We start from the raw sequence: 16,733 nt of genomic DNA on the forward strand, positions 1-16,733 counted from the left end.
TGTAGGTACAGTTTACATAGTGTTGCGTGGTTCTCCTACTGGTTCGATAACCTTGGTCTCATCACTGAGGGAAATACCTACCATAATTGTGCTGCATCATCCCTTCCTCTTCAGGGAAAATACTGTCGTGGACATGAGCCATCGGTCGTTGAGGTTGTTTTTGCTCGCTCCACCATGCAAGAAAGCTCGGGGGAACCCTTGATCCCCTGGGAAGGGCAATGATGGTGACGTGTGTGTCACACCTCTTGGGGCATCGTTCCAGGAGATTCTTATCGGCTAGAGGGACCAGTGATAGGTGGGGGGTGTCATTCTTGTTCCTTGGTTGTGTCCGTCTGGGATGAGGGCGGTTAGCTTTCTGTGGCAACGATGATGCCGGTGAGCATTGTCGGAGGCATGGTACTGGTCGTGGTAGTCGACTCTTCTCCGGCGTATTCGTGAGATTGCTTGTTGCTATGAAATCGAACATGCGATTCGGGGACCTGGTGACGTATGATGATGGGCGATAGGTGGTCCGTTCGGCGATCCTCCATGACGCCAACCTTGCCTAGTTCTCTGTAGTTCTTCGTCGGAGTCGGAGTTGCGTTGTCCTGTTGTGGGTGGATGGCGATCAGCCGTGTAAGTGTAGTGTTGTTCTGCAACTAATAGGGTTGTTTTTTCTTTGATCTTTGAATTCTCCCTACGATGTTCTTCCACTGCTTTATGCTAAATCTAATTGAAGCCAGGAATTTTCCGGGGCTTTAAAAAAAGCCCTACATGACAGAGATAAGCGAAGCACCCGTTTCGTCTGTCAGAAACAGCTCAGACACGAAGACCAAGACCAAAAGGAGAGAATTACATAAAAAAGAGTATATAACGTATGAGTCCTCCAAAAAAGAAAACTATAAAATAAGTGGATGGTGATTAAGAGTAGAAATGACTACCCGTTTTAGTAGGGACATGCCCTAATATATTAGTAATGTTTTTATTTGGAGAAAGGACGAACAATGCAGACACTCACATACACACACGCCACCTCGACACATGCACTCACACAATGTCTATCGAATATCGGGTTGAAGTTGCTGATCTTGAAGATTGATGAAGTCATCATGTATAACTTGATAGATCCTTTGGATCGGATAGGCTAGAAACTCCCGGTGAACCTACCTTCTCCTTGTCCAGATGAGGAACTCCCAGTGCCGACCATGGTGACGGTGGCCGGTGATGGCAGTGAGTGGATGGCGGCGGTAATGGAGCTTCCCGTGAGCACCGCGCTAACCCTAGATCGGTAGGGATTGTGGCAGCGATTAACCTCGTAAGTCATGCCTCGCCCCCACCTCTGTTTATATAGCGCGGGTCACAGGGGCCCACCAACCATGGTTTGGTTGGGCGCCCCCGATCAGGGCGCGATTCAAGGGCTCGTTCGACCCGTTGGGTTGAACGGGAGAGAGATCAACCTAACATTCTCCACCTTGATCTCAACTTTACTTTTAAATTTATACTTTCTAGTTTATTTGTTTCATCACATATTGATACATAGAGCATGTTTCATCATCACAGCTTAATTGCCGATAGAATCATACAGCTACAACATATGTTATGTTCAGAAACAAATTCTGTTCCTTTTGGGCCTATCTAGGAATCATAAGGCTTTCCCTTAAACCCATGCCGGCTAAGTGTTCCTTGAACACATTGGGTGGTAAGCCTTTCGTTAGCGGATCCGCAAGCATATCTTTTGTCCTTATATGCTCGAGACTTATAGTTTAATCCCGGATTTTATCTTTCACAACATAATACCTTATCTCTATTGTTTTGGCAGCATTACTCGACTTGTTGTTGTGAGCGTAAATACTGCGGGCTGGTTGTCGCAGTACATCTTTAGTGGTTTGTGAATACAATCTACCACTTTCAAGTTGGGTATAAATTTCTTTAGCCATATCGCCTGCCCCATGGCCTCGAACTATGCTATGAATTCTGCATACATTGTGGATGATGCAACTATCGACTGTTTGGAGCTTTTCCATGAAATAGCCCCCCCCCCCCCAGCGAGGGTGAATACGTATCCTGAAGTGGATTTTCTATCATCTTTGTCCCCCGCAAAATCTACATCTGAATACCCTTTTATCTCTAGGGAATCAGATCTCTTGTATGTTAGCATGTAGTCCTTCGTGCCATGCGCATAACGCAATGCTTTTTTTACCATCTTCCAGTGCTCTATGACTGGATTCTCTTGATATCTACCGAGTACCCCGGTGATAAAGGCTAAGTTAGGGCGAGTGCACACTTGTGCATACTGTAAGCTGCCAACTGCCGAAGCATATGGTACTGCTTCCATTTGATCGATCTCGTACTGGTTCTTGGGACATTGGAATTTTCCAAAACTATCGCCCTTAACTATAGGAGCAGGTGTGGCTTTACTCGCATGCATATTATACCTTTTAAGAACCTTTTCTAAATATGCTTTCTGCGACAGTCCTAAGACTCCATTGTTGCTATCTCGGTGAATTTCTATGCCCAAAACATATGATGCTTCACCAAGATCTGTTATGTCAAAATTTGAGGATAAGAACTTCTTTATTTCTTGTAGTAGACATCACTACTAGCAAGCAGGATATCATCCACATACAAGATTAGGAAAATATATTTCTCATTTTTAAACGTTGCATAAATGCAGTTATTCTCAATATTTTATTTAAATCCAAAACTCTTAATCGTTTGATTAAACTTTAGATACCACTGTCTAGAGGCTTGCTTTAATCCATAAATGGATTTCTTGAGGAGACATCCCATATTTTCCTTGCCTTTCATGATAAAACCCTTGGGCTGTTTCATGTAGACATTTTCCTTTAAATCTCCGTTGAGAAATGGCGTCTTTACATCCATTTGATGTAACTCTAAATCAAAATGAGCAACTAATGCCATTATGATTCTGAAGGAATCCTTACATGAGACTGGAGAAAATGTCTCATTGTAATCTATACCTTCTCTTTGTGTAAATCCTTTTGCCACGAGTCGTGCTTTATACTTTTCTACATTCCCTTTAGAGTCATACTTAATGTTGTAGACCCATTTGCAGCCTACTGTTTTGGCTCCTTTAGGAATTTCCTCTAAGTCCCAAACATCTTTGGAACTCATCGATTTCATCTCGTCTTCCATTGCCTTCATCCACTTCGATGAACTCATGGCTTCTTCATATGAGGTGGGATCTTTATCTGTTCAAACTTCTAAGGGCCTCAGTTTCTGGCACATTCTGTGCCTCAACTTCTGGCACTTCTTCTAAAATTTGTTGTTGCACCTCCCTTTCATGCTCAACGGGTTTAGTCGCCTCCTGACGGACAGGTTCCGGGTCTACCCCCATAGTTGTCATGGGTGGAGTTGCAACTGGTAGTGAGAAAAATGGCTCCTGAATCATCGGATTAGGTGCATGCACCCTCTTCTCCTCAAGATCAATTTTCCGAGCTACCAAGCTCCCCCTCATCATTTCGTCCTCTAAGAAGACTCCATGTCTTGTTTCTATAAACTTTGTATATATGTCTCGATAGTAGAAACGAAAACCCTTTGATCTGTTTGGATAGCCAATGAAGTGACAACTCACTATTTTGGGATCTAACTTTGCAATGTTTGGATTAAACATTTTGGCCTCAGCGGGGCACCCCCACACCCTGAAGTGTTGTAGGGAGGGCACCCTTCCTGTCCATAACTCGTACGGCACCGACTTGCTTGGTACTGTATTGAGAATGTGAATGGCGGTTTCAAGTGCCTCCATCCATAATCCCAATGGCAAGTTGGAATAACTCATCATGCTGCGCACCATATTCATAAGTGTACGGTTGCACCTTTCAGCTACTCCATGCTTTTCTCTCAGAGTGGGATACATTAAAAGCACATGAGTTATCATGTCTTTCTCTTGCCAGAATTTCTCCCGCCATACGAGATTTTTGACATAATATTATATCAGCTTTACCCCGTTACGCAGGTATTTTCCCAGACTTTTCCCGCCATGCAGGTTTTATCATAATCATCTTTTCCCGCCATGCAGGTAATTCCTCGTAAGGGAACATAAATGCCAAAATTGGCTCTTTTGACTACATATTCAATCATCAAATTTAGAAATAAATCCAAATGATCTTTGACACACATGCTTGATCCGACCTTGGTCAAATTAAACACGCATGTTGCTTGTTTCATCTCTAATCATGTTGACTGAAAAATCTTCTTCATAGAGAGTACATGAAAGACATTCATCAACCAAGACTCTCAATGATCTATCTCTTTTCTTTTGATGCCATTCTTTAGAGAGAACATACTCCCTCACGTTATGACCTTTCTTGGTCATCTTTTGGGTCACAAGTACCCAGCCATTCGCTTTCACGAATGAAAGCATGGAAAAAATTTAGTCTGAGAAAACTTAGCCAATAATCAACAGTAATGGGCACACAAATAACCCTACATTGGTCTGGTTAAAAGAAATGCACATTAAACTTTTGAAACTTTCCTTTATACTCTAAATCTTCGCTGTGGCAGAATTAGAATAAACATCATCCTTCTACATTAATTCCATATCACCATTGGGCGGAAATGGAATAATGCATATAACTCATAAACAATGTGATGATAGTATTTCTATTAAACAACTTTGCTAAGAATTAATCATCATCATCAACTTTATTGCAGCGGGAACAAGAAATATACATTTCTCTAGTTCAAGAGCATTTCTTGATCTTTATCCGTTCTCTGAAAATTGATCACTTTGATACAAAATTTATCAGAGATTTAAACTTTGAAGATAAGGCACATAGAATTATAGCATTGTTATCATCAACGTTGGTCAAAAAATAACAATACCATCTTTTAACTTTAAAACAAATATCTTTCTTTTGTCATAGTGGAAATTATCTGCATCTTATTTCACCCACAGGGGAAAACATTGCTAAGAACATTTCTTCCAATTAAATTTTTCCATTGGTCCCAATTTAATTGGAGGATAAAATTTTACTTTGCAGCGGAAACTTTACAATATTCTATTCAAAAACAATTATGTACTCTTTTACTATCTAAGCAATTTTAACCGGTTGGTTTAAAAATGCAGAAGCAACAATTTAATCTTTTACTTTAGTTCTATTCATTTTTAAAAGAGCACTTTTATTTTTATTTGCAGTGAAAAAACATGAATAAAAAAAATTTATGAACTGTTTATTCTTTACAGAAACTTTTCTTTGACCGAACAAAAAATCATGAACTATTTAATTTTCTTTATAAAATTCATGAACTTTTCTTTCTCTGAAAATTTTCTATTTTCATTTTCAGAACTTTTTCTGTTTAATTTTCTATTATCTAAAACAAAAAAATCATTGAAAAAAAATTGAATAGAAATACTATTTGAAATCTGCCCAAAAAACTGGACAAAACCATTAAAAAACAAAGTGAAAACGGGCAGCTCCAGCCGAACTCGGCCTGGCGCGGGAGGCCCGCAGCGGCCTAAGGCCTGCGCCTCCGCGCGCTCGAGCGAGCCGACCCGGTCCGCTGGCTCTGGCGGCCCAGCAGCCCAGCTGGCCTGCTCCCTTTCTGGCCCAGCGGCCTGGGGCGGGGCTAGGGTTTCACGGTGGCCGTTCGATCAGATCGACGGCCACGCGCGCTTTGCGCTCGAACAAAAATGAGGGAATCCCCCACCCCCGATCCAGTTCGTTCCCTCACGTGCCGCTCTCCTCTGTCTCTCTCCCGCAGGCGGCGGCCTCGGCTACCGACGCGACAAAGTCCGGCCGCCGGTGACGGCATGGAAACCACCGCGCCACTCATGGCCTACTCTCCTTCCCTTCCCGTTTCTTTCCTCTGGCAGAGAGAGAGGGCGCCGAATGCGCCTCCTCTGCTCCCCCTTGCCTCTCCCTCTCTTGCGCGATGACGGCCTTTGTACAGGCCGCCGGGCCACCGCGCAGTCGCCGGCGACGGCCACCGCGCCGCGATTCTTTCTTTCTCTCTTCTTTTGTCCCCATCCACCGCGAGCCAGTGGCAGATAGAGACGTGAGATCTAGCCCTCCTCTGCTCCCCTGAATATGATGACGGTGCACCACCCTACGGCGGCGCCGTGGTTAGACCCTTCGCGGGTAGCGCGTTTTCCCTTGCGGGAAGCGCGCCGCCGTCGAATGGCTTGGCTGTGTTGCCCTTTGCCTTGATGGGGTCTGTTCTTTTGGCTGTGGCGAAGGCGTGGTGCCCCCACTGCCCGTGTTCTTCTTCCGAATGGCTCGGCATGCCGATGCCCATCCGGATCGAGAGGAACGGCGCGGCCATGATGGCGGAGCTACTTCCTCCATTGAGGAATTTTTCTTTGCCCTGTCTAGGGTTCTTGGGGGGAGGGAGGGATTTGTCTTTCTCTGTATATTCTTTGTACCGAAAATCGTAGCCTAGCATGGCCTGATACCATTGATAGATCCTCTAGATCGGATAGGCTAGAAACTCCCGGTGAACCTACCTTCTCCTTGTCCAGATGAGGAACTCCCCGTGCCGGCCATGGTGACGGTGGCCGGTGATGGCAATGAGTGGATGGCGGCGGTAGTGGAGCTTCCCGTGAGCACCGCGCTAACCCTAGATCGGTAGGGATTGTAGGTGAGGATTATGGCAGCGATTAACCTCGTGAGTCGTGCCTCGGCCCCCACCTCTGTTTATATAGCGCGGGTCACAGAGGCCCATCAACTATGGTTTGGTTGGGCACCCCCGATCAGGGCGCGAATCAAGGGCCCGTTCGACCCGTTGGGTTCGAACGGGAGAGAGATCAACCTAACATAACTTGCTATCGATGGAAACGCCGCCTTCTACTGAAGAATAATCTCAATTAATGAAATACTAAAGTGTCAAACCCAAGATTTAATCTTTGGTGGGCTAGAAGTACAACTACCGTCATAATATCCAACCATTGGTTGATTCTCAGCCCAATAGTGGTTTTTATAACCAACCTTAATGTACGAGGAGGGCTATACGTTATTGTCATCATGTATAATCACCGGTTAGCGAGGTTAGCTATAATCGCTCTATATAATGAGAGTGGATTTTTGATCTCGAGCTTCATGGAGTCTGATTATTTCAAAAAAAAACTACGTTTTGGGTTTCAAAAAAACTGAAGGTAAATACACACGTACATATGGATGTATACTAGTAGATGTGTATGAAATTTAATCACGAAATATATTCTGATGTGATCTGTCCAAAAATCTTGTACTATTATAGTGAATAATACATGTGCTAGAAATATGTGATTTTGTCATTTTTGTATAGCTCACAAAAAAAAATCGCCATGAAACATTGCAGAGAAGCAGTATACACGTATATGTATGTGTGTATCTTTTTCAAAAAAAAACTAAAGGATTGTATTTTTTATTTTTATTTTCAAATTAAGGGCTCGATGGTGCTCGAGCTCATTTATCAATTTTCGCTAAATAATGCGATTCTCTCTCTCTCGGATCCGGCTTGGGTGCTCCCTTTCCATACTTCCATCCGTGCTCCCACCTCATCCTACGGTTGTCTTTTTTTCTCTTTTCTTTCTAATCTAATCATCTCCCTCCTCTAATTTTAAAGAGGTGGGGCCGGGTTTTATCTTGTTTCAATCAAATCAAGCCACGTACGCGAGAGCACGGATGGGCACACGCCGGGGAAGCAGGCAAGTCTCGTCCCCCTCTCTCTCCCTCAGACGACCAAATTTATGGCTGGGCGGATGAAGTAGTTACTGCCGGAATGAATGCCTTCACCAACTCCTGTGACTTTGCCCTTTCCAGCAACGAGGCAGGACAGAGAGGCTCCTTTCCCAGTTTCCCGTTTGAAATGACATGACACTCTACTAGCTGCTCCTCCCCCTCCTACCAACGGGCCCACGATCTGAGACGACGCTTCAAGCCTGTACGGGTAGGCACGTTTGCTTCCTTGCTGCCATGGTCACTGCTCACTGCTCACACAACACAAGCCCCGATCTGATTTTGCCCCGAAGAATGCTGCGATCACACACGCACACACACACGCGCGGTCACGGTACACAATCACACGAGGATGACCGAACGAGCAGCACCTTGGCCCACTCAATCAACACGCAACAGTTTGATTGTTCTATCTTGATGTAGATACTAGTGGAATCAATCAGCATGCTGTAGCAGATCAGCGTGATCTCTTTCAGATCAACCCTGGACTGTTTCGTTCTTTCTTTCCCTCTGTAGCAAGAACCTGAAAGGAAAGCATGGAGAAGGAGAGAGGAGGGTGGCGAGCAACTCACTCATCAGACCAGCCTCATTTAGCACGACCAACAACCATCGTCGTCGCCACCCTCGAAATGCCAATGGCAAACCCAGCAAAGGCAGGCGCCTTTGCCATGGCTGACCACAAGAGACAGCGGGAGGATGGAGGAGGTCCACCACTCCTTCGGGTAATGTGTTGGGCCCTTCGCTGGGACAGACAGCAGAAGAGAAGATGAGAGTGAGTTATTAGGAGAGAGAGGGGGGAGGGTGAGATATTGATGGCGAACAGGCAGGAGGTCAGACACCATAAAGCTAGCTGCTGGAGTAGTAGCTTTCTCTCTCTACTCGACTACTCTGCCTGCTCCCCCTCTTCCCCTCGTCGGCTCCGCAGCCGCAGGGAAAGAAAGTAAGTAGTAGAGATTTTCCCCTCCCTCAAGATATAGGCGCTGCAGACGACATGGATGAGTGGGGTCATGCTTTTCAATGCTTGATTGAAGGTGATGTTTCTTGCTACATCGAGATCGGGGGCAGATAACCGTTGAGATGAAAAGATTGGCAGGTAACCCTCTAAATTAGGAAACGCGGCTACGACGCAAAGAGGGAAACAATCTTGCAGGGCTTGTTAACCGCAAAATGTTCTTTTTTTTACTGGTTCCGCATTTGGGTTTCTTTTAAAGTATGATGTCCGACTCTCTCTTATAGTTTAGACTTTTGTTTGCGTTGGCTGGCTTAAAGTTTAATATGGTATCAGGTTCTAAAATCTTGAGTTCAAGTCTTGACTTTCGTAATTTATTAAAAATTTGCTGATGCCCACCTCTGTATTCATGTATAGACCTCTTGAGCCATACATTTGAGTCTATTCCTATTACTTCGCGTCACACATGATAGAGGGGGTTGAAGTGTATACCCTTCAGGAAGGGAGCCACGCTCAAACGCCATCGTCATCAAATCCAACTATCCAAGGCCAGAATATATGTTTTCACCTTAAAGAACTAATCTGAGCATATACGAGCAATGTCTTCAATCAAACACATCGTCACTAATCACTATCATGTTAACCAACTCGGGTCAGACGCCTTCACCCCATAGCTCGAGACCGGGTGCTTGAGTAGCACCACCATCAAAATCACTCATATGTTGTCGCAGCCACTTTTCGTGATCCAAGGAGCTACATGCGATGAAACGGTCACTGCTACACAATCATCACTCTGCATCAAGTCATCTTCTATAGTTTGCATCTCACAACCGAAATCAACCACCGGATCTGTAGAGAGGAACCCTCACGGAGACCTTTCGATGGACGCAATCCATAGCGAGGATGCCACTGCAGGCCAAAGTGATCACCACGATGACCAACACCGACGGCGGAGCATCCCTCGACCAACTACCACCTCGCTGGAGAGAGCCATGCCTAGGCCCGTATGCCCGGGGTCTGACATGGCCGAAACGGGAGCACCAAAGGCAGATCACCATCGCCGATGGGTGCTCGCGTGAAGTGCAACGATCGTAGACCAAGATCGCACAACTGCTGGATCGGCATTGTGCCTCCCAATCGGAGTATTGTGCCTGCCCCGAGCACGCCTATTGTCGCCTCACATTCGTTCCACCGCGACCACGCCATCTCGGGCGGCTAGGAACACAACGACGGCTATTGAAGTTAGCACCTGGACGGGTGAGGGAAGGAAGAAGAGAGGGAGGACCGCCCTACCACCATACGGGGCTTTGCGCGACGCGGGTTGACCAGCAACAGCAGGAAGGGCAACTACGGGTGGATTTGGCGGCGGCGATTGTAGGTGTCACCTGTGTTGCTCGGGGTGGACGACACAGGGGCTCTCCCAGTGTTTTTTTGTTTGTACTTCCAATGACAAATTCGGTGTTCGCACTGTTGAACAAGGACACCCATTGGAGCAAAGGAACTTTGAAGAATTCTTTCTTTGTCATGGAATTTTGCAACAAATGTGTTTCCTTCTCGAGAAAACAAACCATGAGCTCTAACTTCACAAAAATGACACAAACCCTTAATTTTTCAAGTATGTATCATTCACAATAGTACTTTACATCGAGATTCTGCATTTTTCTTATACAACATTCAGATGCCTTTTTTAATGCTTACCTTTTTGTTCTCACTATGATTCAGCAACACATTTATCCAACTATTCTCGAGGCGGCTCTAGAGGATCTAAATACCACAGCCACAATGCCCAAGTTCTCGCACATCTCCCCACGCCGCCATTAAAAAATGGCGGCGGGCAAAGCCATCCCTCTTGTGGCAGATGTTCGCAACGACGAGGTTGACAGTGTGAGTCATCTCCGTGGTGGGGGGCATGATAGTGGTCATGGCGAGCGCTAGTTGGTTGGGGGTCTGGATGGCATGGCCGACGGTGAAAGCCGACGAGGACGGTGCATATGTGTGTCTTTATGTTCGTGAAGGCGTCAAAGAGGTGGTTCTCTCCCCTCCACTCCTATGGCTCCTGGGGAAACCCTAGGTCTGGGTTACCTCGAACCAGACAATGACATCACGTGTGCCGTGTATCCTCTTGAGGCATCATTTTGCAGAGGGTTCTGGCTGGAGGGACTCACGGTTCGTGGGAAGTTTGCTCTATGATTGTTGCTTCCATGCCTATTTGGTACCATGATTTTATTAGATGAGGCATGGAGATAGTGCATAGCGACAATTCTTCGTTGTGGTGTCGCGTTCCTGAGATGGCGCGTGGCGACAATGGCGGCGTTGCTCGCTAGAGTTGCGGATGGCTAGGTCATGGTTGCTTGATGGTACTGATGGCGAGGTAGTGACAACTCTCTATGGACGGATGACCATGCTCATATTTACTACTAAAATAGACTTGCGTCGGAGGCCTGGGATCACAACAACGTCTCCAATGTGGGATTTTGGTTGTCCTGCCTTCTCTTCTCCCATCCTGCGATTTGCATCACACGTGCCCCGATGAGTGTTCTTGGATTCACGGATAACTTGTGGTGACTGGCTGCTTGTTTGGTGTGTGCATGATTTCATTTTGTGTGGACAATGTTCGGATTATGTGCACTTCATGGTGATCAATGTTGTTCTTTTCCCTTTTTTTTTTGCTTTGCTAGGCATAACTTTGATTTTGTATTACTATGCTCTTTGCCGACGTGACCGTTGTTGTGTGTTTTGGTGTTGACTGTATGCATCCTAACCGTACAGAGGTCGGATGCACACTCATTGTGTTTGTATTTTCTTGATGGTTCATTACAAGTTAATAAAGAAAATAAAATATACCCTTTATAAGAAAAAAGTTCTTTCCATTACTCAACTTCTAAAATTAATCGAATGGAGTAGGAGAAGCCAACAGAACGTTATCAAAGCAGAGACAACTGTGAGATATTGAATTTGCTCTAGGCATAGACATACCACATCACCACTGACAGTATGGACGCTCTTGTTACCAAACATTAGATTAAGTTTATGCGTTTTTCATGTATATTGTACTCTATGTTATCAATTATTTGAACTAAGTCAAACCTCTTGAAATTTGACCAAATCCGTAAAAACATGCTAATATCTCCTATATCAAATATATGATATGAAAATATCAAAAATAAAACCTGAGCCTAGGTGCATCCACATTGATCCTTGTCTTGTTTATGACAGTGAATAAACGGTTGACAACAGTGAAAATTTTCCTACTTATAATGGTTGGAGTTGATTATGAGTTCATATGTGGGCCCAACAACCCTCATGGTAAGCAAATACAGTCCTCCCCACAACCTTCAAAGAGACATATAAAGAACAATAGTTACTCACATGTGAAACCTAAAACAAATAAACAAATAAGACCAACACTTTTGTAGAACAAAATATGGAAAAATATGACTCCAACTCAAGACCTTGATTTTTTTAAAATTATGTTTCCAAACAATTCTCGGAGTTCCATGTCATAGCTAAGAGATTGTAATGTAAACGCAGAGAACCGAATTGGATTTCTGCAAAGATAAACCTTATCCCCCTATCTGATCCATGACCTTGTGCAATCAACTTCCATTCTCCTATGTTGTAAATTCAAAATCTTGTTTCCCTTTAAATCTCGCAAAGAATCTACTACGGTCACTTAAAATCGCCTACTACACCCCCCTTGTCGTGAATGACCCAACTCCTTGTATTTTCCATGACTCCGTAGCAACGCACAAGCATGGTGCAAGGAAAAAAGGAAAAACAAAGCTCAAATAGTAGTATGGCAATCTAAGGGTTAAACAAGATTATTGATTTATTGTGGTGGTCAAATATCAAAGTGAACGTCCAATAACTTACCCGGCAATTGATACCAAAAGAGAGAGAGAGATCATATTAAAGGATTCATGGTATTACAACAGGGGAGAAGATCCGAGAAAGTGATGTGCCAATAAATTAACAGCGTGTAACAGCCATGCTTTGGCTAACAAAACAATCAGTAGCCAAAAAGCACACAAGAATTGTCAGAAAGTAATGAAGTGAGATTGCATGATGGAGATGGTGAACTAACAAATACCCAAACCTGGATCCATGCTTGTGATGCCAAGGCTGGCAGTCAACAAGCTAATGACCTCATGGAGGGAAAAGTGAAAAGGATGTTGTTAAAAGGAGAGGATACATCTAGACAGAGACAAGAATTGGTGAACTCCATTAAATATAGCCATGACTATGCAGGTACATAAAGTGGTGTTGAATAAACCAGATGCTGAGAATCAACAGAACTTCTACCAAGAAAAGAAAAAGGAATCAACAGCTATCAAACATGAACTAATAATCACAGAGTGAATGGCTTCAATATGCCATTGACAAAGCATATATTTGATTCACTAGAGGATGCACATGTGAATTCTCATAGTAGTGGGAAAATACACAATGTGAATCAAGGCACGAAATATTTGATTTGTTTAATCAAGGACAAGGGCATCTGATATCAACAAGGATCAGGAAACACAAGATGAAAAAGGTAAACTTAATTGGCCAGAATGGTAAAGTTGAGCATGAAGTGGACAGAAGCTACAACTATTAAGTTGAACATTAGTAACTACCACTGTGGAGAGATGTAGTAGCAATTAGTGATCAGAATGCTTTCCTTTTTCCTTTGTCTTAGAATTGATCAAATTGAGCACTTAAGAGGCAGAAAAAGAAGACAGTTGCACTAAGTAAAATCTAGTGATGCTTTAGCACTGTAAATCTAACGGCCTAAGGCCTGAAATGGGCGCCAAGCAGATGCAGTGAGCAAGCAAAGATCCTTCCATCCAAGCTTCAGAGTGCCATTCTCCTCGACGAGAGTGTAGCCATCGGAGGGGAACATGCCGAGCAGCAGCGAAGCCTGCGCGGCGGCGCTGCCCGCCAGCGACGCCGCACGGAACCCCGACTGCGCGAGCTTCTCCCGCCAGTTTCCGAACTTGATGTCTCCGGTCCGCGCCGGGCCACCCACGGCCAGCACATTGCGGATCTCCCTCGCCAGCAGCTGCTGCTCCACGACGTGCCGCTCCGAGCTGTCTTCGCTATAGCTCGCGTCCAGCGAGTCGAAGAGCGCCGAGTAGTAGTGGATGGCCTCCACGAAGCGGGCCAGAAAGGAGCCAGAGTGGCTCAGGTCCTGCTCCACCATTGTCACCACCTTCGGCGCCAACCTGCAATCCGTGGTCCACATGTTAAGATCAGCACAGCAATTTAAGGTGATGCTGCTGAACTAGGAACACAACCACTAATAATGAGTAGGTTGGCGATGACATTTTGGTTGATTTCTTAGTTCCCCATGCAATGCTTAGCCTTGGGACGAGTAGATCAGCCTTTGAGCTTAGCCTTGTCAATTGGTTAGTGGTGCCACTAGGTTAGATGACAGTAGTTTCAGTTCAATAATCAACATTTGTGGCACTTGGAACAAGAAAGTTGCAAAGCTTTCTAGGATGAAAAGTTGGTCATGATGATAAAAACTTTTAGCTCGCTCCAGTATCTTTCTTCTCGGATCAAATGGAACTCAGATAGAGCACTTGCAGTAGAGTAGGAGTAGTTTATGTTTTCTTCTCGGATCACCAAAGATCATGGAAGAGCATAAAAAGTTGGTCATAATGACGAACTTTTACAGCTTCTAAACGCCATCTTTTCCTGCTCGTTAGTCGTTAAATCAATCAATGGCGTACTTGGACTAGTACCATACTAACATTGGTGATTGATGCCTGATGCCAAGATGACTTGACAACTCTGAAGTGAAAAGTTTGAAGATTCATTTCACAATGGAAGCATCAGAGCAGCATATTAGTACCTTTGGATGAGGTTGAGTGTGTTGGAGTCGTTGCCGGTGACGTCGTAGAGCGAGTGGTGGAGCCAGTGGACGGCAACAGCCTCGCGCCGCCGCGTGTCGACGCCGAGCTTCTCCGGATCAAGATTCCCAGCTTTGCCCGCCACCGGGTAGAACTCGAACGGCAGGCCCAGCGTGTGGGCGAAGTCCGACAGCCGCTTCCCGGTGGCCTCCAGCGCCTCCATGGACGCGCCGAGCCCGGTGAGCCTGACCCTGGGCGGGCCGCCCGGGCGGGAGGCGAGGATGTGGAACAGTCCCGGCCACTGGAGCCCCTGCATGATGTCGAGGTCCACGATGTGGACGCGGTCCTCCCGCTCGAACGCCTCCTGGATGGCCTGGTTCGCCGTGAAGTGCGAGAACTTGACGAAGGGGCTGATGCCGTTGAACACCTGGAACGCCGCGGCGACGCGCGAGTTGACGAGGCGGGACGCGGCGGGGGACGACGCGTTGGGGAGCGGCGCGTAGAGGCCGAGGCAGGAGCTGACGAGGCGGGCCGACATGGCCTCCGCGAAGTAGGCGGCGACGCGCTGCGTGGAGGTGCCGAACGGGGTGGCCAGCTCCGCGATCTCCAGCAGGGCGCGCTGGGCCTCGTCGAGGTCGTCGGAGTTGACGGACTCGGCGCACTGCAGAAGGAGCGTCAGCAGATGGAGACCCTCCTCGTCGCGCTGCCTCCTCCGCTGCTCCTCTTTCCGCTCCTTCAAGGCGGCGGAAGCTGCCGCTGCAGCGGCTGCGGCGGCCGCGGCGGTTTCCTCCGCGGAAGGGGGCGGCTTCGGCGACTGCGGCGGCGGGTTCTGCTGCTCCTCCTCCCGGCGCCGCTTGTCGGGAGGTGGCGGCGGAGGGAGCGCCGGCACTGGCGGGGCGGAGAGTATCGTGTTGCCACCGGCACCGGGTAGGAGCGAGGGCGGATGATGTGGAGGAAGAGGAGGAGGTGGCGGCGGGTGCTGGACAAGGTCGGATGCGAGGAGCGAGCGGAGGCGTAGCTCTAGAAGTGAAGCGAGTCCGGGGTTACATGGGTGGATGATCTCCCGGACGTTGTGGATGAGCTGCGCGACGGAGACCGCGGCGCCGCTGCTGCCGATGATGTCCCGGATGATGCCGTCCACCCACGCCGTGCTGTTATTGTTGACGTTAACCTCCGTCGCGACCTGCGGTGCGACAACGACGTCCATCGCCGGCACTGGCGCCTGCAGGTGGCCGCCGAAGGCCGGCAGCTGCATCGGCAGCGCGGGCAGCTGCGCGCTCCCTGCCACCGCCGACGGGAGCTGCTGCGGGGGCGCTGCTCCGCCCGTAGCAGCGGTGACGTCGGAGAGGTCCCCGGTCACATGGCGCCGGGGCGGGGGCAGGTCGACGTCCGGAGCCGGGCGCTTGCGTACCATGGCGGCGGCGCCCTCTTGGTGGTCTAGCTGGTCGAGGTAGAGGAAGAGGTCGGAGGGGGACGCGGAGGGGAGCGGTGGGAGCAAGGCGGAGTGGGAAGCGGAGGCGGCAGCATGAGCATGGGAATAAGAGGAGTGGTTGGGGGCGGAGGAGGAGGACGAGGGGAAGAGGAGGAGGGAGGAGGAGCCCATCTAGAAACGCCAAGGGGAAGCCGCCGCCGCCTTCGCCGAGGCTCGCATGGCGAGCGCAGCGCGGGAGAGGGGAGGGGAGGGGGTGGTGGAGTAGCTGCGGTGGCGGAGGAGTAAAGGGGAAGACGCCGACGGGAGAGGAACAAGGGCGTAAGCACAAGGGTGCTGTGTTAGCGAGGACGGACGGTAATTTATGGAGAGAGCCGTAGCAGACGTAGCTATTGGGCTCTGTGTCATCTTTTCTTTTCTAAAAATCCGTCCATGTGTGTCCCATTTATTTATTTCTTGGTCTGGTGTACTCCTCTGATCCTAGTAGTGATGTCCATCGATAGTGAACCCGAGAGGGTTCCTGGTACAAAAGACCGCCCGTCTCTTCTCTTCTGCTTCCTCCATCCCAAATTACTCGTCATGATTTTATCTACTCCCTTCATTTCAAATTACCCGTCGTGGTTTGGATTAAAACCACAACGAGCAATTTGAAACGGATAGAATAAATTGCAAGAACAAAAATCTTAGGGAAAATGTACAAGTGTGGAATATTCGCCGTAAAATAGGTTACAAAATAACCTCTGTAAAACATTGACAAACATAGTTCAAAATATGTATCTTTGCCCTTTTCTTTGTAGATTATAAAGTAGCGGGAGTAGTAGAAAATCTAATGAATTATTTTCAGTCGTACTAATCTAAAT

The 16,733-nt window shown here is 47.1% G+C and overlaps 1 protein-coding gene across 1 annotated transcript; it reads right to left on the reverse strand.

The window, feature by feature from the left end:
* Nucleotides 1–13,136: 13,136 nt before the first annotated feature.
* On the reverse strand, nt 13,137–16,236 carry LOC147975115 (protein SCARECROW 2-like). The gene is made up of 2 exons (XM_087517988.1): nt 14,447–16,236; nt 13,137–13,814 (listed from the first exon to the last, which is right to left on the reverse strand). The coding sequence occupies exons 1-2, from the start codon at nt 16,045–16,047 to the stop codon at nt 13,373–13,375; spliced, it is 2,043 nt and encodes a 680-aa protein (XP_087374114.1). The 5' UTR covers nt 16,048–16,236; the 3' UTR covers nt 13,137–13,372.
* Nucleotides 16,237–16,733: the final 497 nt, after the last annotated feature.

This window comes from Triticum urartu, chromosome 4A, assembly GCF_056163025.1.
Source record: "Triticum urartu cultivar PI428250 chromosome 4A, HENAU_Tu73, whole genome shotgun sequence".
Classification (NCBI taxonomy): domain Eukaryota; kingdom Viridiplantae; phylum Streptophyta; class Magnoliopsida; order Poales; family Poaceae; genus Triticum; species Triticum urartu.